Source organism: Lithobates pipiens, unplaced genomic scaffold, assembly GCF_037356315.1.
Source record: "Lithobates pipiens isolate NorthernLeopardFrog02 unplaced genomic scaffold, aLitPip1_a1.2 Scaffold_3, whole genome shotgun sequence".
Taxonomy (NCBI): domain Eukaryota; kingdom Metazoa; phylum Chordata; class Amphibia; order Anura; family Ranidae; genus Lithobates; species Lithobates pipiens.
In genome coordinates, this window is record NW_027507790.1 from 132,830,006 (window position 1) to 132,857,756 (window position 27,751).

General features: G+C 41.1%; 1 protein-coding gene across 1 annotated transcript in view; it reads right to left on the bottom strand.

Annotated features, from left to right (window-relative positions):
- Positions 1-19,873: 19,873 nt before the first annotated feature.
- MAN2A1 (mannosidase alpha class 2A member 1) overlaps positions 19,874-27,751 on the bottom strand; it is a 215,037-nt gene continuing 207,159 nt past the window's right edge. Inside the window, exon 22 of the mRNA XM_077462300.1 lies at positions 19,874-21,460. Coding sequence (XP_077318426.1) covers positions 21,308-21,460 — 153 coding nt within the window. The 3' untranslated portion in view covers positions 19,874-21,307. The remainder of the gene's footprint in view (positions 21,461-27,751) is intronic.

The following is a 27,751-nucleotide window of genomic DNA, read 5'->3' on the forward strand; positions in this document are numbered from 1 at the left end:
TAATTAATTATATATATATATATATACACACACACACACACACACGGAAAGGGAACACATATATAACAAGGCAGGGACAAGGGGAACAGGAGGCCAGATGGAGGAAGCAGAAGAGGGAGCCGTAGGCAGGAATAAGGGGACAAGTCACAGGAAGCGGGTACAGGAAAGAGTCCAGGACAGGGTAGAAAGCATATCAGGAACGGGTTTCAGGCAACGGATCAGATCAGGCAGGGACAAGGCTTGCAGAGAGGAATTCTCAAGCCCCGAGTCTCAGTGAAGAGCGGGCTTATATACTCCCAGAAGTTCCACATCAGGTGCAGCTTGATCATTAGAACGTCCATCTGCTGGGAGACACCCGCTGGTGGCCACCAGAACTACACCCTTTGATGCCGAAAGAAACAGTGACACCAGCAGGAGATCCAAGCAATAACACTGTTCCTGACACCAGCACCTTGTGGGCTGAGATTTGCCTACCACCTCTGACCCCATTTTTAATATGTTGACTCATTCTGACATTGAATAGATGGCTTCCCATTTGGAGAATGGCTGCCCTTGCTCAAAGCCCTATGGTAATTTTTCTTCTCCAAAGTCAAGCATGGAATTCTCCCCTGCAGTTGGTGTAATCACACCTTCCTGCCTCTATGTCAGAGACCAATAAGAAGGGTATAATTTCCCACATATATTGGCACCTTCTTACGCTCCTATAGGAATCAACAATACTACCTTGTAGGAGGAAATGGGAGCAAGGTTTAGGCCCGATCGATGGAGAGTGTTGGGAGATAATTCCGGCCTCTGTACTAGCGGTGTCGCTCTTGGATGCAAAAAAAAAAAAATGTACCACTGAACCCGAAATGTAATACTGACAATGGTGACCTATTATATATGTTGTGGAAATGTCCCAGACTGGTATGATAGTGGAAGGATGTGGTTTGTTATAAATTAGACTTATACAGTGCAATTCCCTTTCTATATGTCTACTTGGTGCACTGGATGAGGAATTATATACTCTGGGTGTCTGTATAGCCCTTACTCTACTCTTTTACCTTCCCAGGAAATTAATAACAAAGTACCGGCTTTCCCCTACACTGTTCCCCCTCCCCCTTGCCAGAAATGAATTGAACAAGTGAATTTCATTCTTATTCATGAGAAAAATTACCAATATACATAGAAATTCCCCTAAGATGTTTATAAATATAAAGTATGAAACATATTGGCTAGATAGCTGGAGGAGAGCTGGTTTCTCTACAGAGCTGCACGAGATTTTGCACGCTCTAGCTTTAGTAAATCAACCCCATTGTGTTCACTATGCCACATTACAAAGACTCTGGCCCATGCCAATAACCCAGCTGGTTTCTGACGTAGAGATCATTGCTACTTATATATTTGTATCCCAAAGATACCTGTTCCTAATTCAGTGACTCTAGAGGTTTCTTTTAATGCTCTTTTATTTTACTCCGAGCTGTTTTTGTTGTTATGTTTTATCAAAAAGGACTGCTTCAACTGTATGCTGGATCTTCTCGTTATATCTCACATGTATGACTGATTGCATCCCCATTTTACCTGGTATACTGATGTGCCAATGAAACAGTATACTGTGCCTTTTCTGCGTACCTCAAGAAAAAAAAGTTATGTGACTTAATATAAAAAATAAAAAAAGGGGGGGGGGGGCTTGCTCATTTTTATTTTATTTTTTTACATGCACACACTATAGATCTGCATTTTATGTGCTAACTTGCTCTTCCTCTCCCTGCAGTGTGTATTACTTTGCCCACCCCAACTAAAGACCAGCCTCTGCAGAGAAGGTAGGGGATGGTATCCCTTATGCATTTACTTTTCTCTGATTTCTGCAATAACATTTTTTATCTCGCATTTCTTTCTTGATAGCTCATCAGGCTTGAGACCCAGATCTCCATGCATGTCATGGAGCACGGAGCATGGCAGTAGTAGAAGATCTCCATCTCAGGAAGCTTTTTGCTCACACCATTTTAGGGAGAGGCGGTCTAGGAGGTCACACTCTAGGGAATCTTTTTCCTAATGTAGGCCTAGGTAGAGTGGTTTTACCATGAGCAGCCCAGGCCAGGTGGATGCTGGGCTTGTCTCAATTTGGTGATCCCAGTTTAGACAGAATGCATAGTAGGTTTCCATGAAGCAACCAAGAATAAAGTGACAGTCAGGATTAAAAAAAAAAAAATCATTTCACTATATGCTGAAACACATCCTCTTGCCCAGTCAATTCCGCAGGCTTCAGCCTCACAGCTAGAGCAATCTGGCAGGGAAGCATGAGGACCACTGAGTCTATCCCAGTCTAATGCTTCTTCTGCAGATGTAAAGGATACCCTGCATAAGGTGTTTGCCTGCACCCTGGTTCAGCACTTTCTTAAATAGATTCAACAGGTGCTGTCATTGGGGAATCAAGTAGATGAACCCCAGGAAGCAACACAGGAAGTACTTCAAAAACATGAGAAAAGCTTGCGTTTTCCATTTATGGAGGAGATTAAAGATATTATTCTCAATGAATGAAACAGGCATTGATGAGGCTTGCGAGTCAAGTGACTCTTTCCTTAAACAATGCAGCCATCTTCAAGGATGTGCTTGACAGACAAGCAGATTTAGATCCTAAATGACAGGTGGAGTATGCAAGCACTCAATAGCCTTGGGTAGCTATCTCAAAAGCTTTAGAAGTTTGGAATAAGTGATCAAAAGCTACTATAACGAATGATCTCAGTAAAGCCGAGATTCTGGCATCCTTTTCAAATCTTAAGTGGTCTGCAGGTTTTATGGCTGAAGCAGCTGTTGACTGCTTTAGCCATTGATAATGGCTACATTTAGCATCACCCTCACATTGTTAAATCCCTTTTCAGGGTGATGCTATATGTGGTTACAGGCAGAAGGGCTCTTTGGCTTAGACCATGGGGGGTAGATCCTTTTTGAAAACAAACTGGGCACAGCAATAGCAAAGGCTATGGGCAGTAAATCTGGGCTCATACCCCAAGATAGAGAATTGCTAAAGCAGAAAAAAAAAGTCCAGTTCAGAGGGCCTCCAAGGGGCAGAGGCAAAGGCCTATAGGGCCAGGAGTTACACACATAGAGTAATGGCCAAACCTTCCAGAAGCCCCTAGAGATCTGGCTCCTGCTCTGGGCGGGAAGCTCAGAAGTTTTGTACCTGTTGAGTGGAGGTGAGGCTATTCGAGTTTCTGCATGCGTGGGTGGACAGAGGATCATTGTGTGGTAAATACCATCAAATTTGACCATGTTCATAAGTGCCCACTGTATCACTTTTACTCCAAAGACTTACACCCATCCTCAAAAGAGAGATCATACTTACAAGTGTAGAGACTCTGCTGAAGAAGGTGGCCATGTCACATTAGGAATGTTTCCCTGGGGTTTACTCACAGATGATGGTACAAAAAAAAGCACAGGTAGCTGGAGGCCAGTCATAGACAAAGTCAAAATGAGAATAGATGTGCTACTAAACGCCTAGTGCAATTTACATATCTGTGCTACACCTGTGCTAAAAAGCCACAAGTGCACTACTAAATAAAATAGGTGTGTCGCTACATGCACAATGAAACAAATTAACGGATTGTGAGCAAGAATTTACATAAAAAATGAAACAAAAATGATACAAAAATAGATCAGCATACATGAACTGTTCTAATCAAAAAACAAGCTGTTCTACTCAGAAGAAAGTCCATGAAAGGTACAAGTCAATTGACAATAATTCTTTAGAGATTCCCAAATAGGATGATTTCTTCACAGTAACACTCCTCATGTAACAGCCGAAGGATAATAAAAAGCCAGACGGCCGCTTATCAGAAAAGTCGGATCTATATTACGGAGATCCGATAGGCACAGAGCAGGAGAGATCACTCAGGCTGACACGCCAAGGACATCCATCTGGATCCACTCCTCCGCTAATAGGACCGGCCTCCGATGCACTCTGTAGGACCCACGTTTTATGGGTAAGGCAGTTTCAATAGGAACATCATGGGAGGAAAAAAAAAAAAAGGCGGCTTCACAGTGTAATGTGTTTAAAATCCAAGTTCATTTATTCAAAACCATGGCACAGCACTGCACCACAGACTTAAAACATGGAACAGCAAGCACTTCCAAAAAAACGAAAGAACACAGCCACGGCTCACACCAGCTGACTGGGGCGTAATGTGAGAGATCGTCCACTCTGTTAGCTCCACCCGACGCTGCATTTCTCTGTATTAGGCTTCCACAGGGAAAGGGCCCTAGCCTCCTATGAAGCCCTCTTTTTTTCCTCCCATGATGTTGCTATTGAAACTGCCTTACCCATAAAACGTGAGTCCTACGGAGTGCCCCGGAGACCGGTCCTATTAGCAGAGGAGTGGATCCAGATGGATGTCATTGGTGTGTCAGCCTGAGTGATCTCTCCTGCTCTGTAAGAGATCTGACTTTTCTAGTAAGCGGCCATCTGGCTTTTTATTATCCTTTGGCTGTTACATGAAGAGTGTTATTGTGAACAAAACATCCTATTTGGGAATCTCTATTTAAAGAATTATTGTCAATGGATTTGATTTGTACCTTTCATGTTTGTTTTTTGATTAGAACAGTTCATGTATGCGGATCTATTTTTGTTTATTTTTTGTTTTTTTATCTAAACTCTTGCTCACAATCAGTTAATTTGTTTCATTGTGCATGTAGCGGCACATCCATATTATTTAGTAGTGCACTTTTGGCTTTTTAGCACAGGTGTAGCACAGATATTACGTAAATTTCACTAGGTATTTAGTAGCGCATCTTTTCTTATTTTTACACACACTCCTAAACTGAATATTCAGTTTTTTGTTAGATTGCAGCACTATCATATATATTCAGCTGTCACATATTTTTTATATGATTATTTATCATTTTGTATATTGACTGGGGGTAGCGCAGATTTTTCCACGATACATAGACTTGAAGTTGCCGAACAAATTCATAAAAAAACAAAACAAAACATTTCAAAATGGGTCACTCTAGACCAGGGATATGCAATTAGCAGACCTCCACCTGTTGCACAACTACAAGTACCATGAGGCATAGCAAGACTGACAGCCACAAGCATGACACCCGGAGGCAGAGGCATGATGGGACTTGTAGTTTTGCAACAGCTGGAGGTCTGCTAATTGCATATCCTTGGTCTAGACCAAAAATTTGCAATTAGCGGACCTCCAGCTGTTGCTAAACTACAACTCCCATCATGCCTCTGCCTCTGGCTGTCATGCTTGTGGCTCTAAGAGTCTTGCTATGCCTCATGGGAATTGTAGTTCTGCAACAGCTAGAGGTCCGCTAATTGCATATCCCTGCTCTAGACCATTGTCAAAAAATAGTCCAGCCAGGGGGGTTAGCTTTCATTTATTAATCTAAAAGGATGCATAATTTATGTTTCCATCCACCTGAGTTTTCAGAAGTACCTTTGCTTTGCAATTGCCTGACTTCACTGTCAATTTGTATGCCCCTCCTTCAGCCTAACAACTTCACCCAAGATATTCACAAAGATGTTAATGGTCCTGGTAGTCCAGCTAAAGAAGATAGAGTATTTCACTATCCAGGTGACATCCTGTTAGAATAGAGATGCTCTTGGATCATCAAGAATTGGTGATAGCGAAGGGGGGGGGGGCATAGCTTGACGCGCTGAGCAGATGGAAGCACACAGAGTGTCGGGTCTTCCACAGCCCCGAGAAATGATCAGCTGCAGCTCTGCAATGGGCAGACTCTCTAACCCCACATGCTCGAGACGTCCTTCTGAAATGACAGCCACCCACCAAATCCCTGAAATCTTCAGGTCCCCTTTAGTGCCCAGGAGCCGCTTGGCAGCTGGTAAGACTCAATACATGCAGCTCTGCCATTAACCTTTGCTGACATGAGTGAAATAGCCACTGACATTAAAAAAAACCAGATACAATCTAATTTCCTCATTAGGATCCGTCCACCAAGTGACAAGTCATTTTGAAAACATGGGCACAATAGCATAAAGATGCCATTGTGTCCACATAACATCCCAGACTTGAAAGACAACTTAAGGATGATATCTGAAAGAGATAAAGCTCCTCATAGGTAGAGACTTTTAGACCTGTTCATGCTTCTAATCTATGTATAGCATCATCTCCAACACAAAACTCAGGCTGCTTTATCTCAGTTGACTGAGAATTTGTCAGAAGGCTGAAAACAGAAGAAAAATGGAACAGGAGACAGCTACGAGACATAGGGGTTGATTTACTAAAGGCAAATTCACGCTGCACTACAAGTGCACTTGAAAAGTGCAGTCGCTGTAGATCTGAAATGAGAGGAAGCTCTGCTGATTTTATCATCCAAGCTAAAATTTCCTTGCATGTCCCCCTGAGATCTACAGCAAAAGCACTTTCAAGTGCACTTATAGTGCAAAGTGAATTTGCCTTTAGTAAATAAACCCCACAATGCTTTGAAGAGAGATAAGAAAACACTGCTGATATATGCGTCAAGCTCAAATTTCATGAATCGGGTTTACATCCACTTGAAGGGTGAGAGGAGTCCCCGAGTCTATCACTCAGGATCAAATCAAGCCTGCTCTTAGATAACTAACTGTTTATAATATTACTAGTATCTAAAGGTTGTGGAGCTATGTACAGTGGGGCAAAAAAGTATTTAGTCAGCCACCAATTGTGCACGTTCTCCCACTTAAAAAGATGAGAGGCCTGTAATTGTCATCATAGGTATACCTCAACTATGAGAGACAAAATGTGGAAACAAATCCAGACAATCCCATTGTCTGATTTTTGAAAGAATTTATTTGCAAATTATGGTGGAAAATAAGTATTTGGTCACCTACAAACAAGCAAGATTTCTGGCTCTCACAGACCTGTATCTTCTTCTTTAAGAGGCTCCTCTGTCCTCCACTCATTACCTGCATTAATGGCACCTGTTATCAGTATAAAAGACACCTGTCCACAACCTCAGTCACACTCCAAACTCCACTATGGTGAAGACCAAAGAGCTGTCGAAGGACACCAGAAACAAAATTGTAGAACTGCACCAGGCTGGGAAGACTGAATCTGCAATAAGCAAGCAGCTTGGTGTGAAGAAATCAACTGTGGGAGCAATTAGAAAATGGAAGACATACAAGACCACTGATAATCTCCCTCGACCTGGGGCTCCACACAAGATCTCACCCATGGGGTCAAAATGATCACAAAAACGGTTAGAAAAAATCCCAGAACCACACGGGGGACCTAGTGAATGACCTGCAGAGAGCTGGGACCAACGTAACAAAGGCTACCATCAGTAACGCTACGTCGCCAGGGACTCAGATGCCAGACGTGTCCCCCTGCTTAAGCCAGTACATGTCCAGGCTCGTCTGAGGTTTGCTAGATAGCATTTGGACTATTCAGAAGAGGATTGGGAAAATGTCATAGATGAAACCAAAGTAGAACCGTTTGGTAGAAACACAACTTGTGTTTGGAGGAGAGAGAATGCCGAGTTGCAACCAAAGAACACTATACCTACTGTGAAGCATGGGGGTGGCAACATCATGCTTTGGGGCCGTTTCTCTGAAAAGGAAATGGGACGACTGATCCATGTACATGGAAGAATAAATGGGGCCATGAATCATGAAACTGAGTGCAAACCTCCCCCCATCAGCAAGGGCATTAAAGATGAAATGTGGCTGGGTCTTTCAGCATGACAATGATCCCAAACACACCACCTGGGCAATGAGGAGTGGTTACGTAAGAAGCATTTCAAGGTCCTGGAGTGGCCCAGCCAATCTCCAAAGCTTTTCTATGGGGATGAGAGTTGGAGGGAGTTGAAAGTCCGTGTTGCCCAGCGACAGCCCCAAAACATCACTGCTCTAGAGGAGATCTGCATGGAGGAATGGGCCAATATTCCAGCAACAGTGTGTGACAACCTTGTGAAGGCTTACAGAAAACGTTTGACCTCTGTCATTGCCAACAAAGGATATATAACAAAGTATTGAGATGAACTTTTGATATTGACAAAATACGTATTTTCTACCATAATTTTCAAATAAATTCTTTCAAAAATCAAATGTGTTTGTCTGGCTTTGTTTCCACATTTTGTCTCTCATAGTTGAGGTGTACCTATGATGATAATTACAGGCCACTCATCTTTTTAAGTAGGAGAACTTGCACAATTGGTGGCTGACTAAATACTTTTTTGCCCCACTGTATACACCCTACACTTTATGATTAACTTTATTTTAGCTTATAATAATCGTCTTACAACACCTAGAGTAAATACATTAACAGTTCATGTGGCATAGGGTGAGGTTCTCCCACTACCCCACAAGCACAATAGACATACTCACCTGTAGCTCTATAAGTTCCTTTCAGAAGTTTCTACATGCAATCTGTCTTTTGATATCTGACAAACCATCCCATACCACCTATCTCTCCTTCCTATCCAGTCAACTTTTGATTCTGGATATTAGATATTCTGTATATTAGAAACATTCTCCCAATAAACCAGGGGATTCTGTAATTTTCTACCCCGCCCACCCCTTTTTTTTTGTTGGCTTTCAATGGTCCAGTTCTCAATCCATTGCTCATTAACAAGACACATTGGATTTACAAACATGGCTCATTTTGCATTGGGGAAATAAACACCCCACTCCACAAAATTAAAGGTCTTATATACCTGAAAAATTATCATCTCTGTTAAGGGAATTCTCAAAAGCTAAACCTGTTGACCTCTCTTTTTCAAAACCTCTGCAATTCACCCTGGCATACTGTCAACTTCTGGGCCACATCCTTTCCAATGGCAGTCCATTCTTGCATAATCAATACTTGGAGTTTGTCAGAATTTTTTTTTTTTTTTTTTTTTTGTTAACCTACCTCTTGCGTTTCCTGGCCATGGACCCAAAATGTCAATGTTTTGTTCCCTAAGCCACTTAATTACCACTCCATCATGCTGGAAAAGGGCTCCTTTTTCCACCAAACTGTTCTTGGATGGTTGAGAGAGGTTCCTCTCGGAGGATATTTTTGTACCATTTTTTTTATTCATGGCTGTGTTCTTGTAGGCGAGCCCACTCCCTTGGCTGACCCCCACACAAACGGTGTCAGAATGCTTTACTGTTGGCATGACACAGATTTTATGGGAGCACCTTTTCTTCTCTGGACAAGGTTTTTTTCAGATGCCCCAATCAGAAAGGGGATTCATCAGAGAAAAACTTTACCTCTGTCCTCAACAGTCCAATCCCTGTACCTTTTGGAGAATATCAGGCTGTCCCTGATGTTTTTCCTGGAGAGAAGTGGTTGCTTTGCTGTCCTTCCTGACAACGGGCCATCCTCCAAAAGTCTTCACCTCACTATGCGTGCAGATGCGCTCAAACCTGCCTGTTGTCATTTCTGAGCAAGCTCTGCACTGGTGGTGCCTCTGAATCAACTGTAGAAGGTCCTAGCACTTGCTGCACTTTCTTGGGTACCCTGAAGCCTTCTTCGCAAATGCAGTGGAAATGTTTTTTATGGGATTAGGTTAGTTTTAATGGGAGAGAGGAACTTTGCAATTAATTGCAAGTCACTTCATAACATTCTGGAATGTGCAAATTGGCATCATAAAAAACGGATGCAGCAGACTGTGAAAATTAATATTTGCGTCATTCTCAAAACTTTTGCCCACGGCTGTACAGCTCCTTACTACCTTACTCAATAAAAAATGATTGTGAAAAAAAACAATTGGTGATCTCAACGCTGACAGAGTTTGATTGGGTAATCAACTTGGAGAAAAGCTAGCTTGCACTCACTCAAACCTTGGTCTCTCTGGGGGCGAAGACAGATACACAGAACACCACAGCGTCTCTTCCTTTCAGCAAGCATCCAACCATCCTGGGGAAGGTGACCCGTGCTCTGGTTTAAAGATCCCACTCATCTTTCCAGTGTTTGCAGATCTAAGGCAAAGATGACAGAAGGAATTCTAATAGGCTCAACTGAACACTCACCCCTTCCAGTTCAGCTTCCTCCTACAAACTATGTAGGTTCAGGAAACCCACGCCAAACGATTCTGATTACTCCGTTCATGTGCCAGATATTCTGGTTGGCAAACAGAAAATCTAGGCATTTCCATACCCTGCTGCCAGCAGCTTGGGCAGGGGAGTTATGTTCTGGATCAATGGCAGTTTTAAACTTCAGGAACAATCTCCAATGGTCTGGAGCTAGTGTGGCTTGGCAAGCCTTACAAGCCTTTCAGCATTTGATCCAAGGTCACACTGCACTGTTGAAGAGGGACAACATAGCAGTGGCGTGTATCAGAAGATAGGGAAGTACTCAGAGTTTTGTGCTCTCCTTGCACCAGACAGGCTCCACATGACTGTATGAGTCTTGAGAGGAAGAGGTTATTATTAGATCTGTGCTGCTCAGAGTAGTGGAAACTCTTTTAAATGCAAGAAAATATAGCAATAATAACGCCTATAATTCAGTCTGACATACATTTTTGAAATTTGCCTTTTCCTAAAGGTTTCTCTTTGGCTACACCAGAAGCGTGTCATGACCTAGAACTCCTTCAGAAATGTTTGGATTTAAAGCTCAGTGGAAGTACCCTTAAATATCATAAATTTCAAAGTTTTAGCCTTTACAGGAAGTTAATGTGCTATGAACAGTCTCCAGGTCAGGACAAGGCAAGGTCATGACAAAGCTAAAGCCACCAATGGGTCTCTTATACCTGAACAGGGATTTGCTGTTAGTGATGGATTTCCTGGCCCCAGAAACCTTTTGTAAAGACATTTCATTATGGCACTGTAAAGGAAATCCAGTAAAACAACTGGCGCATAGGAACGCACAAGCCGTTTCTGGTGCCAGACAGGCTTTAAGGGATGCTCTTGCTCACGGTCAGTGCTGACTAGTCTTCAGCTTTTCCTGTGTGCTGAGTGTATTCTGTTTCAGATTTCGTTAATGACCTGGCTTGCCCACCTGTCCTTGACCACGCTTCCACCTACACCTTTATACCTCATTGCCCACCTGCCTCTATGCCCTCCGTCCTGCTTCCGACTTGGCTTCATACTACTTCTGAGCGTCTGTTTCAGCTGTCCTTCACAACCACTCAAGTGCTGAGAGCTTCGAAAATCCCCATTTCCAGAACCTGCAGTACATGTGGAGGGCCCCTTTAGCCATGGCCGATCCAGCATACATCACATCTGCACCTGGCCGCATGTCCTAACTGACTTCTCAAGCCTGTCTCGTGCTGCAAGTTCTGATCTCGACACCTGCCAGCACTCGTTTTCCTCCTGTCCCTCGGCACCATCTCTTCCACCTTCAGTGGGGCCTGGGCTGCAGTTACAAGAGAGACCAACCTCAAATTCTGTCTTCCTCCAGATACATGGCAGGCACCTTACCCTGAAGGCAACCTTATCAGTGGCAATTACGTCAGCCAAACTTTGGGGTTTAAAAAATCCTTTACAACTTTCTTCCCAGACAGAGGAGTTCTGAAACAATCAATTGTGCTCCCTATCTTCTTTGCAGAAGACAGGCAGGAGGCTAGCAAACTGAATGTGGGTAGAACCGTGAATGATTACATTAACACAATAGGGCGACATTAAATCTTCACTTGTTCATCTTTCCAAGGAGAACAAATAAAAGGTGCCAAGATTTCAAGTCAGATCATCATATCCTGAATGTTCAAACAATATTTGTGACCTACCAGTCCAAGGAGTTGGCAGTCCCAGGAGAGGTGATGGCTCACTACTGGAAACAATTATTATGGTAGCCATGTGGTCCTTTTTTCATGCACTATTGTGTAGAACTGGCAGTTTTGACTACTGTGGTGTTTGGTAAAAAATACCATTGCTTCAACCTCTGGCCACAATTAAAACTTGCTAGAATTAGTTACTCCCTGTGTGGCTAGTTATTTCCCAGGTGTGCCGACATGGAGCCATTAGGAAAAAAATGTTCTTCTCTATGGCAGCACAGCTCCCACCCAGCCTGAGGAAACTAGTTAACACCAAGAGCGGGGCTCAAATTTATAGTTACTATCCTATCAGTGTGAGGGGTGGGTGGGACCTACTCTGTTCCGCCATGGCGCTCGTCAAGAAAGGAAAATTGTGGCAAGTATAAAGAAAAACTTTAAATATTTTGTACTTACTATTAGATGTTTCTTGGACTTTATTAATGAATACGTGATTCAGTTATGAGACAATTAGTTTATAGTTCCACCTACAGAAAGATTTGGACACTGACCAAACCCCCCCCCCCCCCCCCAAAAAAAAAAAAAAAAAAAAAAAAAAAAAAAAAAAAAAAAAAAAAAACTGTGGACAGTCGGGTTAACCCCGCTCACTCCTAGCAGGATTCAGTTTTATAGAAAAATAGTACTGGGAAGAGATCACTTAGGGGTCTGGGATCTCTGATTCCTGATTGGATGACCCTCCAGACAGGGTCTTAGCCACAGCTTAGAAAAATGATGCTGCAGTAGAGCGGGAATGTTTAGCCATAGTGAGCTTTAGAGTTTCTATAAATACTACAAAACAAGAAAATTAGCCCATAGGATTTTACAGAGTGGTGCCAAGTAAAAAAATAGTGTATAAAAAAAAAAAAAAGTTTATTTCAGTTGACATAAAAAAAAAAAACGAAACATGTATACACTACCAATTTAAATTGTATCAAAATATAAATAGTTTCACCAGTGTACATTTCAGATGCCAAATCACTATTAGCAGCAGCTGTAATCTCTATGCATTTTGCGGGACAGCGCCCACTTCATCAGGAGATAGACAAAGTTGGTCTGTGTACATCTGTGGAAAGACCATGTCCTATAGAGTAAAATATACAAAAAGTAAAGAGTATATATTGATTTTACTACATGGAATGCACTGACAGATAACAAGATATACTCACATGCTGGTAAAATACAGTGAGATTCAAAAACCATATAACAAAAGCCAAAGAAAACTAATGATATCCGGATCTCAATGCTGTGAGTTTTCTCACAGCAGGGGTTCCTCCAGAAACTGAGGGTAGGTGGATAACCCGGTGGTAAGGCACAATAAGACATGCAGTGAAAAAAAGTGGAAAAAAATCATATACAGCATCTCACAAAAGTGAGCACACCCCTCACATCTTTGTAAACATTTTATTATATCTCATGTAATAACACTGAAGAAATTACACTTTGCTAAAAAGTAGTGAGTGCACAGCTTGTATAACAGTGTACATTTGCTGTCCCCTCAAAATAACATATATATTGTCTAAACCACTGTCAACAAAAGGGAGTACACCCCTAAGTGAAAATGCCCAAATTGGGCCCAAAGTGTCAATATTTTGTGTGGCCCCCATTATTTTCCAGCACTGCCTTAACCCTCTAGGGCAGTGGTCATCAACCCTGTCCTCAGGGCCCACTAACAGGCCAGGTTTTATGTATCACCTTGGGGAGATGCAGACTAGAATACGCAATCAGTGAGCAGCAAATTACATCAACTGTGATGTATTTCAGTTATCTTGCAAACCTGGCCTGTTAGTGGGCCCAAACGACAGGTTTGATGACCACTGCTCTAGGGTATGGAGTTCACCAGAGCTCCGCAGGTTGCCACTGGAGTCCTCTTCCACTCCTCCATGACGACATCTCGGAGCTGGTGGATGTTATAGACCTTGCGCTCCTCCACCTTCCGTTTGAGGATGCCCTAAAGATGCTCAATAGGGTTTAGGTTTGAAGACATGCTTGGCCAGTCCATCACCTTTACCCTCAGCTTCTTTAGCAAGGCAGCGGTTGTCATGGAGGTGTGTTTGGGGTCATTATGTTGGAATACTGGCCTGTGGCCCAGTCTCCAAAGGGAGGGGCCCATGCTCTGCTTCAGTATGTCACAGTACATGCTGGCATTCATGGTTTCCTCAATGAATTGTACCTTCCCAGCGCAGGCAGCACTCATGCAGCCCCAGACCAAGACACTCCCATCACCATGCTTGATTATAGGCAAGACACACTTGTCTTTGTACTCCTCACCTGGTTGCCACCACACACGCTTGACACCATCTGAACCTTGTGCATAAATGAAGTAGCGCTAAAAAAAAAAAAAAAAATTGTGCAAATGTGCTTTAAAATATACTGATTCACCTTAGAATTGTCTCTTGGCACAAAATAGTACTTCACAAATAATAAATAAAACATTCAAAATGTGAATAACTGATCCAGTGGATAAAGTGCAATAAATTCCAGTGTATAAAGTGCATAACAGCATCTTATTCAATTAAAAAAATAACCATATTTCAATGATTAAAGTGCATCAATAATCTAAAAAAAGTTCCCATCAAAAAGTGCATCCAAAAAGTAGTTTAGCGATTCAAGGAAACGTTCATTCTCTTAATTTATATGTAGGCAAGCAGACTGCTGCCGGATGTCGGTCTGATCTGTCAGAATCTCTAAACTCCTCAATACTAAGCTATGATCAGCTTTCCCTATTATAGAACCATATTTTATTGATCCTCCAATTTGCAGTAATTACAATTGCTGCACTTAAAAGTACCTTGTGGTCCTGATAGAGGACGAGGGCGGCAGCCAGCTCAGGAGAGCAGAAGCGACTGGGTAAATGAGAAAGAGGAGAAAAAACAGCGCTGCTCTAAGCGTAATAAATTAGTAAAAAATCAGCTTTCATTTTCCTTAAAATACACTCACATTCTGGCAGTGATGATCAAGCATTTGGTTACACCGTTTAGTTCTCTTCAGCTGTGCTGGGTAGTCCTTTGGTTTCAAGCTGGGTAGCAGTAATATTGTCAGTCCATGGTTGCTCCAGTGGCATCTGTAGCTTAGAGGCTGGAGGATGTCATGGCAGGCACATCAGCAGGGCACGTCCACAGGACACGTTGGACGCTGGCGAACGATGGGTGTATCTAGAGAGCTCGCGTTTGGAGCATGCGTGCTCCATCAGGCATGATGCATGATGAGTACGCATACTCCGAACACAATCTCTTTTGATATTGCAATTTTCTAGCTTCCTCCTCAAAAACTGTGTAAAGATTACTCGTGCAATTACGTTTGAGCCTTAGATACTGGCTATATGGATTTGAATGAATCAAGGGCACTGCTAGCGTGTAAAATAGTATTGCCTGCTGTGGGCTTTCAAAATAGGGCCGTGTTTTTTTTTTTTTTTTTTTTTTTTTTTTTTTTACACACAATATCTAAAAAAAAACTCCAACTGGTGACACAACAGTAAATTGTACGTTCCAAGCATTGGAGTTCAGGCAAAACAAAAATTGGTCAAGTAAGCTCTTGTCACCATCCCAAATGATGAGGATGTCATCAATCTACCTGTGCCATGAAAGGACATGGCACTGGTACATCACAAGATCCTCATAAGAAAAGAGCTGACCCTCCCACCCCCGATACAGAAGATAGTGGGAGTCAGCGAAACAAAAGCTATTGTTTTGATGTACAAAAGTCCAAGTCAACCACAAATCTGTCTTGCACTTTATCTCGGGGGCCCCTTCTGTGACAAGAATGTCCTCACAGTTTGAACTCCCTGATCATGAGGAATGCTGCAATACAAAGCTTCAACATCGATGGTAACTAAACCAATCAGATTCAGGAACATGCAATTCTTCAACATTCTTAGATGAGGCATTGTATCTTGTAAATACGAAGGGATAGCTACACCGAACGATCACAGTACCAAATCAATATATCTGCTTGCATTTCCGGTAATACAGCGATTGCCAGATACGATGAGTCGACCAGGGGGGTTCGATTCTTGTGATTTTTGCTGTGTAAAAACATGCTTCCCTTGGATGTGATATTCAAATTCCCATATTTGTGCTGGGCCCTTTAAGATAGAAAGCAAGAATTGAGGAAAGAGGGGGCTGATAAAGAGGAAGTAGAGTGATGGGAGTCTGGCTGTGAGCTGCATGTGTTTAAATTGCATTTCCTCTGACATTTGAACTTTGTTGCTTTAAAATCTTCGTGGTTGACCCAAGTACATTGCTTTCATGTTCCGGGACTATGTAAGGGGCACTGTGAGATTTGTTTCAGCAATAGGTTTTTGTTATGCTGCACTGAAGATTTTTTAAAATCCAACTTTGATTCTGTTAACACCCAAACACACCCATATAGATTTATACTGTATATAGTGCTAGATGCCAGCTATCAGACAGCTGATGGTTCCACTTGACACTGGGGAATAAATTAAAGTGGAACCTCACCCAAAAGGGGAAGTTCTGCTTTAAAGCCTCCTACCCCAAGGGAGGGGGATAGGTATACAATTTTGGCAATCTAAATGGAAGTTCTCCTTGCCCCTCCCTTCCCGCAGTCTTCAGGGGATGAGTCTTCTCCCAAAACACTAGCAACTGGTCTTCCCATTTCCCAAACATTTATAGTGTGTTAAAATGGGGATGCTACACTGTGCTAAACACTGCCCTGTGCCAACTTTTTTGGAATTGGATTTGTACTTTGGCAGCTTTTTGTTGCCCTGTCCCAACTTTGGGACATGTTGGCATCAATTTCAAAAATAACCTTTTTCTTAAAATTGTACATTTTCTAAATTTAGACATTTGATATATTTTCTATTGTGAATAAAAAGGGGGTTTATGAGATTTGTATTCGGTTTTCATGTAGATTTTACAGTGTCACTGTTTAGAACTTGGGTTGTAATAAAAATGTATTTTTTAGCATGATCAAAATATAAAAGGCAGAAACAAAAATACATTTCCCTTAAGTGTGAGCAAGGCTGTTAATTTATTTTGTGAAAAGTCATAATAGTATTTTCAAACTGGAAATGGCATATTTATCCTTAAAATCGAATAAGTCAATAAACCAGGTCAAGCATTTATTAAAAGATAATTTTAATATTTTACAGCTCCCATTTTATTTGTAAAAACATTAGAGAAATTATCAAAAGCTTCAATCAGTTTCAAGAAATTGAGACAAAAATATACAAATCAGACAAAAACGGCAACATAGTGATCATTTCTTAAGAAAAAACATTCACAATATTTTTAATACTTGCAGTAATGGCATGTAGAAGTAATGTGGCATTCCCTTGGAAAGGACAAAAGAATATTAAGAAAAAAACAAACAAAAAAAAAAAAAACGGTTTTGAGCAATTTGCTTATTTGTTATAAAAGAACATATTGCAATTATACAAGAATCAATCCATTCTATAAACAAGTCACTCCACCCAAAATTCAAAAACACGTTTCTATATCTGGCAGAAGCTGGAGTGTTCTCTGCATATCTACCAAGGCAACAGAGTATTGTTGATTTTTGTATCTTATATAATCAAGAATTCTAGAGGAACAAATACCCTTATTCGTGATTAGTCTCCCAAAGTAAGATGAAAGGAAGCCAGAAACTGTACTCAGGTGGTTTGACCACTAGAGTCCACAAGAAGTTTAAAGATATTGTAAGTTAATTAACACACCAGACTTCATAACAGATTTCGGGTGAACGGTCTTGTTAATACAATCTAAAATGAGTGATATATTCTCCCAAATAGTTTTTTAGGACAGTTTTGTGTTTTCACCCTTTATAACATCACCCAACATTTAAGTGGACCTTTCACCTTGAATGTAAGTAACCACCTTTCTGTGTCGCCCTAACCCCCAATTCAGAAAATAGTAATGTGCAATGGTAATCAAAACTGCAGCATTTATTGCACAAATAGCTCTTCCTTTTATCAATCTTCTACTATCATGCTATAAGCCTAGGCCACTTGTGACATTCAGTGGCTTCCCACCGACTTCTAAAGATTTCTACATCTTCAGAGCCTGAAAACAGATCTCAGACACAAGTATGATTTCTGGCAAGGGTTTCTTTTGTACATACACAAACAAGTGCATCTCAATTCATGAGATCAATACAGGTCCAAGATCAGCCTTTACGCTCCAGTGATGTAGCCTTCCTAAAGGTTATGAAAAGTCAACACCACCTACTAGGCCAAATTAGTAGAATGGTAGCTGAAAAACCTAAGTGCTATAATTTAAATAAACACCCTGGTTTTTATTCCTGTTACCAGTGGGATAAAAGGTCTGTTTTAAAGCTGGTAGTTCACACTACCTGTTTTTTTCCTTCAAAGGAAGCGCTCAGCTTAACAAAAAAAGTTAGCATTTGGCTGTCAGACAAAACCAAAAAGCAATGGATTTGAGAAGGAAAAAAAGTCTACATGGTTGTGAAGCAAACATTTCATGAAAAATGCAACCAACATAAAACTGAAAACAAAAACTTCTGGTATCTATAAAGATTCCAATTAATGGAACTACCCAAACATTTTCAAGTAGATGTGGTCTGAAATTTGGTAGCACAATATATGTAACCTAGTTTGGGGGGAGGGGGGCGCAAGTCCAAGTTATTTTTTGAACCAGAGTACTGTATTAGGCATGTACTACATCAGGCCCCTCTGTTATAAATTACAGAAATACAGCATTAGGAAGTTGTGTGTTGCTGTTAAGGCATGATGGAATCTGTAGTTCTCAGAAGCATGCAAATTGACAGTGGCCTACAACTGGTGTAGCATAGAGAAACTGATGGCAGCTGTTGATTTGGTGAAGAAATTATATTCCTTGGCACTAAACTAATGTACATAAAAGGAATGTGTTTTGTTCAATTGGTGGTGTAAAATGGTAGGTGTGTACATTCAAGTTTGCCACAATGTCATTATAACACAAGCACACATTCAGCCTAGAGTCATGGTTTCGGACGTGAAAAAACAGAAACCAACTCCTTAAACACAATTGTCATTAAACTTGTAAGAAATGTAAAAAATAAGGCACATTGTTTTTGATATGGTTATTTAGGAATCGGTTAAACATTAATTCTCAACTGGACCTCTGAAAATCTAAATCACCTCCATGTTGAAAAGCAATGGTAAAAATTGCACAGATCCCAAACTTTCAGGTAATACATCTCATCATTGATATATGAAAAAAACAAAACAAAAACAAAAAAAAAAAAACACACAGATTGCACATAAGTTCTTACAATAAAAAAAAAAAAAAAAGGTGTACAAAAATTAATTTTCAAAAGGTTGCTATGATGTCCTATTTTTGGTTAAACCACCTTCCAAATAAGGTCCTTCTACAGGTTATGGATTATAGGCATCCCAAGAAACAAAATAAATATATCCAAACTATTTTTTGTTCATACTGTAAAATGGTAAAAATTATTGCAGCACAACTTTAAAGAGAACCAGAGAATTTCATAAAAAATGTACTCTCCGCCTTGAAAGTGTTTTAATTGTGCAGCTTTACCTCTCAGAGCATAAGCATCAGCTCAGTGTCACAAGGCAAGCCCTCAAAGGAGCTGACTCTCCATCCTCAGCTCAATGCTGAAAACATTCTCTTCGGGCTGCTTAGGGATGGTAAAAATGTAAAAGTCATTAGGCTTGATTTACAGGCCTTTTTTTTTTTTTTAGGAGCTCAGCAACAAATCAAATCACTAGCATTTAATTGCTAAACAGATGGAACAATTGGCTTGCTGCAGTGTAGGCTACACAAGATGCATATAGAAGAATGAGGTCAACTGCGCACAATTTGAGCATTGCACAATCACACAAGATTTTTCACTACTATATGCTACTTTTGCACAGTGAGCCACTCATTGCATCTGTTTACTGTTCATTTTCTAATAATGTTGATTTATCTTGTGATTTTAGTGCAAATGAAATACTAAATGATTAATATATATATATATATATATATATATATATATATATATATATATATATATATATATATATATATATATATATATATAAACCGGACAGCACCTTTGTAATATTGTTCTACCTTCTTTCCTCGCAGACCTGAGGCAAGAGATAGGACTGCCTCTGTAGGGATTTTCAGCCCCTATACTGAGTTGATCTCCTTTACGAGGAAAGAAGAATACAGCATAAGAGGCAAAGCTGTCCTGTTTAACAATAGCAAAGACTAAGATTATAATAAATATATGTTCTCTTTGGATCACGCCTTGCTAAAGTATTTTTTCTGAATCACATTTTTAGATTAACTATGCAAAATGACATTTACAACATTTTTTATTAACCCAGCTCAAGCAATTATGATCTACTATTCTTAACAGCAATGTTTGATAGGCAAATTTACATTTTTTTTTTTTTTAAAGGACAATACTGTATATCTCCCCATTTGCTTATCTGCATCAAACAAAATGTGAATTGGAACTCTTATTACATGAGCGTGATTGAAAGCTTGATTGATAAATGTTTCTCTGTTTAATGGCAAACAAATTAGAAACAAAATTGCACAGAAATCAGGCTGCCTGATTTTACAAAGTCTATGCAATAGTTTTTATGTGCAAAAGGTATATAGCTGAATTGCCACTGAAAGAATACATATTTAAACCTAAAACATACACAATTATGAAGTGCTAAGGGGAAGGTTTTATTTCATCATACTGCTACTTTGAGAGCAGCAGGGGGAGAATTTTATAAATAAGGTGGCCCAATTATAATAAATCTGTCTCTACTCCGGTTTATCACGGCCTTGCTGTGAGACAGAATTTGGAAATAGTCCCTAATTTACGTAAAATTGCCCATCGAACACTGACTTTAAGCAGTTTTAATGCAAAGAATTTGGGTCATCAGTTCTACTACATTTGCCAACAAACTTTAAATGAGTGGGTCAATTCTACTGGAATTAAATGTACAGACTGCTTACTTGTGCAAGCTGACGTACAGTTAAATTTTTGCCAACAAATTGCTTAACTTACTTTATTACCACACAGTTCCAAGAGGTAAGTTGACATAATACACTGACAGCTTTAAAGAAGGCTGTGGAAAAGCTATGGTGAGGGTGAGTGAAATGCTAGAACAATGTATTGAAAGAAATGATCCTACATAGAAACCAGTTAAAACTGAAGGGACAGAATGGTTTTACAGTAATCTAAATAGATGGCCTGGAACAGGTCATCATATTAAACAGCTTTTGGCAACATACTGACTGGTAACTAACAAAAATTGTCTTTAACCAACTTCAGTCAGCCTCAAGTGTATCCTGTAGATGCTCTTTGCATTAGGTTTTAAATATCAATATTTTGACTCTCCAATTGTAACAATTATTTGGTCACTTGCTTGAAGTACGTTTGCTTCACTTGTCAGAATACATTTTGTAACGTGTATTTTTACCATCTTAATATTTGACTTAGAATTTAGCGAGAACAAAGGAAATCAAAGTCTAGAAGTTCAGCTTCTCTAAAAGAAAAGAAAAAAAATATATACTTCATGTACTGGATGAAGGTGGTGTAAAAACATGGCTTTTCTTGGAGGTGTTGTCAACAGAAAATGTTGAAAGCAAATCCTCACAGTGTCCAGAAGCTGGTATAGCAATGTGCTTCTTTATTGCGTGTAAAACATAAAAGATGACGTCGTTGCTTACAGCAAAGTTCATCTCAGTTTTACTCGAAATGTGCTAATGTCCATAGGGCTCATAGTGACCATGCTTATGTTTTGAGCATCTGTAGATGTATGCATTAAAGATAAGGTTGATGATCTGAGACTCTCAACTTTAAATCCACTGAAAAGTTCATAAAACGAAATCTGAAAACACAAAAAAAAAAAAAGCAAAATCAATTCTCTCACAAGATTATATATATTTTTTCACACGCAGGTAAAATAAGTATTGAACACGTCACCATTTTTCTTGGTAAATATATTTCTAAAAAGGTGAAATTGACATGAAATTTTCTTCACGTCAATAACAACCCATACAATGCAGGAAACAAAGTTATGTGTAATAAAATGGAAGGACACTGGGAAAAACACAAGAAAGGGGAGGTGCAAAAAAGCATAGAAAGCCAAGACACCAGCTGAAATCTTTTAGTTATTAGAAAACAATCCTGCCCCTTTTTCAGTGCAAAGTAATATCAGCTGGTTCAGTCTCAACTGATGGCCTATAAAAAAAAATAAAAAAAATAGAAATAAAAAAAAAGGTGTCCCATTACCAAGGTGTTGCACAGGGAACATGTCATTATGGTTAAAAAGAAAAAAAGAGCGGAGGGCTGTGGCTAAACAGTGACTACACGTATTTCAATGTCAATACATTGTGAGACAGCTTTTTAATGAGAATTTACCAGTTTTTTTCAAACAGACCAGCTCACTCTCTACATATCAGGTTTATTTTCATTTGTTGATTGCAGATAAATCTTTCAGGAGCCCTCGTAGTTTAGCGTCCCTTTCTGTTTTCACTCTTGGCCCATGTTTAAAGAATCCTCTGATGCAAGCTTTGTGCGCCTCCCATATTTGCATGGGATAACCGAGATGTTATTGTACCCATCTTTGATTATATTTGCTAAGATCTGGGTGTCTTGGAGCAAGTTTTCATTCAATCTCCAGTGCCAGGATAGGGCAGTGGTATTGTACAATTAAATTCCGCAAAGAATGATCTGACAAAATGATATGTCCTCTGTTGAATTTAGTGCATAGGGGCATGTGTTGATGCAGGATTACAAATAGGTAATTAGGGGAATATACCATGTGGGGAGAGTAATAAAGGGTGGTGGAGCTGCCAAATATCGATTAGGTGTGTATGATGTAGGGATTGTAGGCCTCATGCACACTGGACGTTATAAAAATGCCAGTGGTGTAAAATTAGGTTTGCAGTGTTTTTTGCAATAGCGTTTTTCAGCTTTTTTTCTTAGCGATAGCTTTTTTTTTTTTAAGCAAAATATCGAACAATGAAAAGCTGTGTTTTTTTGTGTTTTTCTGCATTTTAAGCTTTCATCGGAGCTAGAGCATTTTTACAGCTGAAAAACTCAAACATTAGTTCTGGGTTTTTTTTCGAACGAGAACACGTCCCTGCCAAAAAATGCTGCTAACAGCCTATGTGTGCAATGACACATAGGATAACATGCTGGGGAGTTTAATGGGTGCAGGAAAAAAAAAAAAATGCCTGAAGCCAAAAACAGCAGCTGTAAAAATGTCCAGTGTGCATGAGGCCTTATAGGTTGCATCAGTGATGGAAGAGGAACCAGATAAGGTGTTTAAATCAAGATTCAACAGGGCGTTTAAGTGTACCCATAACAATGGGGATTCCCTTCTAAGAAGGTGGATGGCTTATCCATAATGGACTACAGGAAGCGATCTTGGTTAGAATACCATGTCAATGATATTGATGTAAAGCAGCTGTGCAAAGTAAAAGAAAACCTGAAAACATGACCCGTTGGGGGTACTCGAGGGTAGCCAGGTAACGGAGTAGCACTGCAGGTTTGCAATATTGCTAGGTTAAAATGCGACAATACTATCTCTAGAATGAGGCTCAGGGCTAGGAGGTTGCCACCTAAAACCAGCTTGTGTAATGCTAAATATCGTCAAAGTAAATCAGAGAATACCTTTGTGTCAGATGACATAAGGCATTAATGAGACCTAAGCATCTTCCTCAGAAGTAAAATTTACAGCTATACCCAGCCCTTACGCCAAGTGGCTAATCGTTAACCCGTTTAAGCAATGGTAATGATTGTAGGCAGACCTCTAATTATGTGCGTGGGGGAAGGGTGTCAGGTTGGAATCACCAAGGAGAGTATGCCATTTACCTAGATGTCTGGAACTAAGTAAATCCTAAGGGCCATCTTTTTCCTTTGTCCCATGGGGAGGGGATAATTTCCTTATTCAGCTGGTAGTTTGCAATCTACAGTGATTTAACCACAGATAATGGGTCAGGGATCCTTGGTTATTAGAGGCTGCTAAGTTGATGAGAAGGATTCCAACCCACTGAGGAGGCCGGAACCCCCCAGGGCCCAAGGTACCATTGTACAGATCGCCAATATTCAACATCAAAAGCAGAAAAAAAAAAAAAGACAGTTTTCCTGTGTAGTTTAGTCTAGCCAAGGTGTGCCCTCATTAGTTCCTTAAAGGAGGGAGGATTACCCTGGCCCAGAGCTCCGAGCAGCATCCCAATCATAAATCATACGATATAAGGTGTAAAGTGGTTGGAAATTTAAAGATACATTAAAAGATGTGTATTGGTTGAGGGAAATAAGTGTTAAACCTTAAAAACTTGAATGTTAGCCCAACATTCCATATTCTTTACCTGCTGAACCATGTACAAGTATACAGAGCTGCTGGTTATATAAAGTTCTTGGATCAGATCTACTGTGCCTTTGCCTTGGTCAACATGTGTTTGATTTATGGTCCCTGACAGTAGGCGAAGGCCATGAATTCAGAAGATGCAGGCAATCCACTTATTGGTAATATTTTTTCCAGATTGAATGAGCAGGATCACTGCATGGATCAGTTTTTCATAGCATTATGGACGCTCCTGAGTCACACTGCTTTCTTGGATCCTTCCACTGGGGCTGTTCCGGTACAATCATGCTCCAGTCTATGCAGGCACCTGTCTCAAATACTACCTCTATAAAGGAGGTATGTCTGGTTTGCTTCCCCAGCAATTTGGGGGCGATCCAGTTCTATGTAGAGGGTTTCTCAACCAGGTTGGGATATACTTTGAGATGTTGCCCCAGGCGTTCCCCACAGATAGAAGAAAAGTAGGCTTTGAGATTTCTTTGCTTTCTGAGAGAGCCTTGGCCTGTGCAAACCCTCTATGGGAGACGCAAAACCCTGTCCTGAGATAACATGAATTTGTGGCCTATTTTAAAAGGGTATTTGACATTCCCGCACACTCCACTTCTGACAAGAGCATGTCCATCAGAGTACGAGCACTGTTGCCGATTATGCCATTGAATTCCGTATGCTGGCAGCAGAGGTTGCTTGGAACAATGAGGCCCTCAGAGCTGATTTTTCTCATGGTCTCTCAGGTACCAAAGATGAGATACCAGCCTGAGACATACCCATTGAGCTAGGAGAAGGTGATCACGTTCGCAGTTCTCATTGTCTCCAGACTCCAAGAGAGAGGCCTTCCGTTAAGGAGCGCTTGTGAAAGCCTCCTGTATGTTTTGCTCAAGGCTTTGCAGTCCCACGCGTGCCTCCCTCACCTCCTATACCTCCGAGTCTGCCAGTGAGGTAGAACCCATGTAATTGGGCTTCACACATCTCTCTGCTGATGAAAGGGCCTTTAGGAGGAGGGAGATATTGTGCCTTTGTGGCCAGGCAGGTCACTTCCTGAAGTCTTGTCCTTCCTGTATGTTAGAACACTTGCGCCTGAAGTCCTGTAGGGGACAGATCTTAGGTGGCATTTTTGTTCCCAGTTATCCAGAAGGATAATCCCTTAGTTCTGGTGACCCTTTATTGGTCTGAGTCATCCATCGAGATGCAATCTCTAATTGACTCTGAGGCTGCAGGCCTGTTCATTGATGGTGCCTTTGTGTCTAAGCACTTGATTCCGCTGCAGCTTTGTGCCACTCCACTTGCCATTGAGAATATCAATGGGAGACCTCTACAGTCTGCCAACGCGACTCATGAGACTGCTCCATTGACCATGGCCGTAGGGGCTCTTCACCATAAGATAATCCAATTCAAAGTAATTTCCTCATCTCATTTCCCAGTGGTTATTGGTTATCCTTGGTTACAGAGGCACAACCCCTCTTTTGATTGGCTTCGTGCTGTGGTTCTTTCCTGGTCGACAGAATGCAGGGAGACATGTTTTCTTAAAGTGGCTAAGGTCTTGTGCACCCCTTCACTCTCTGCCTTGCTGGTAGTTTGCCTCCGCACAGGTCGTATGATTGCACAATTGACCTTCAACTAGGTGCCATACTCCCTTGTGGTCTGGGCTACCCTTTATCTGGAGGACAAAGCCATGGAGGAGTATTTGGCTGATGCACTATAGGTTTCATCCATAGATCCTTGTCTCCTGCTGGTTTCTGTATTGATTATAGGGGTTTCAATTGCTTCACGATTAAGAACGCGCATCCGATTCCTTTGATTACGGAGTCATTTGACCGCCTCAAGGAGGCAACGTTTTTTACGAAGCTTGATTTGTGAGGGGCATGCAATCTTGTGACTATCAAAGAGGGCAACGAATAGGAAAACTGCATTTAATACCAGAACAGGCCATTATGAATACCTAGTTATGCTGTTTGGTCTTTGCAAAGCTCCAGGAGTTTTCCAGGAATTTATCAACAATATCCTCATATTTTCCAAATCCCTAGAGAGCCATCACACAGATGTCTGCCGTGTGCTGCAGAGGTTGAGAGATAATCTGTACTGCAAATTGGAGAAGTGCGAGTTTCATTGGGAACAGGTTAAATTCCTGGGTTATGTCATTTCCACTGCTGGTTTTTTTGATGGACCCAGAGAAACTACATGGCCCCCATAGGTTTACTACCACTGCAGAATTTTCTTGGCTTTGCCAATTATCAAAAGTTTATTCATAACTTCTCATCTTTGGTCAAACCTTTAACTGATATGACCAGAAAGGACGGTAACCCACAGAATTGGTCTCCAAATTCCATGAAAGCATTTGAGAATCTCAAGGCTGCATTTGATTCTGCTCCTGTGTTAGTACATCCTGATCCTACGGTACCTTTCATCCTTGAGGTTGATGCATCTGGAGTTGGTGCCCTGTTGTCTCAATGTCCTACCTCTAAGAGTGCTATGCATCCTTGTGGCTACTTTTCCAATAAATTATCTCCTGCGGAATGCAATTATAAAAGATTGGGGACAGTAGTTAGCGACCAATTTATCCCTTAAAGAATGGAGGCATCTCCTCAAAGGTACCACTGTGCTGGTTCTTATTCTGAATGACCATAAGAACCTCACATTCTTGTCTGAGACTAAACGTTTCTTTCCCAGAAAGGCGCGATGGGCTCTTTTCTTGTCAAGTTTCAATTACCGCATTTATCGGCGTATAACACGCACCCCAAGTTTAGCAGGGAATTTTGTGGAAAAAACTTTTAGGAGGGAAATTTAAGGAAAAAAAACAAAAACAAAAAAAACTTACATTTAAATGCCCATCAATGCAGCCTTATCAGTGTCCATCTGAAGCCTCGTCAGCGTAATTTGCAGCCTTGTCATGCAGCCTGTCCTCATTGCAGCTTGTCTGTCTTAGTGCATTGAGCGCTTATGTTTTTAAAAATGGCGCCGCCAAGATGTCCCGTGTATCTCGGCGGCACCCAGAAGTTCTTGGCGGCTTTCGGCCGCTCTCGGACCTCGGCGGCTTTCGAAAGCTGCCGAGAAGCTCCGAGAGCGGCCGAAAGCCGCCAAGTTCCGAGAGCGTCTGAAAGCCGCCGAGACGTTCCGAGAGCGCTCGGAAGCCGCGAGAAGGGCTGAAAGCCGCCCAGAGCCCAAAAAATTGTGCTGAAATCGCGGAGTATCGGCGTATAACACGCACCCGCGATTTCCCCCTGATTTTAAGGGGAAAAAGTGCGTGTTATACGCCGATAAATACGGTAAATAGTCTCATTCTTACCCGGTACAGAGAATGTAAGGGCTGATGCTTTGTCACAACAGTTTTCCTACAATTCCAAGATAGACGGTTCCTGTGATTCCTCCTGATCGTATTCTGGCTACGGTTCGCACCAGTCTCACTTAACCTTCGGGTGACAAAATGTCTTGCTGCTCAGATTCATTCTCCTCCTGAGAAACCTTGCGACTGCTGCTTTGCCCCTGAGAGTCTCTGTACTGCCGTGCTCCAGACTTACCATTTTCCCAAGCCTGTTGGTCACCCAGGGAAGAACCAACTCTTTTGGGCCATTTCCCAACAATCCTGGTGGCCTAGTCTACGTGCTGATGTAGCCGCCTTAGCTACTTGTTCCGTGTATGCTGAGTAAGACACCACAACACCTTCCAGTGGGCCTCCTACAACCCATACTCAATGGAGAGAGGCCTTGGACCCACCTGTCAATGAATTTCATTGTGGTGTTGCCCAGCTCTCAGGGCAACACTATCCTTATGGTGGTTGACTGGTTCTCGAAAATGTCATTGTATTCCACTTAAGAA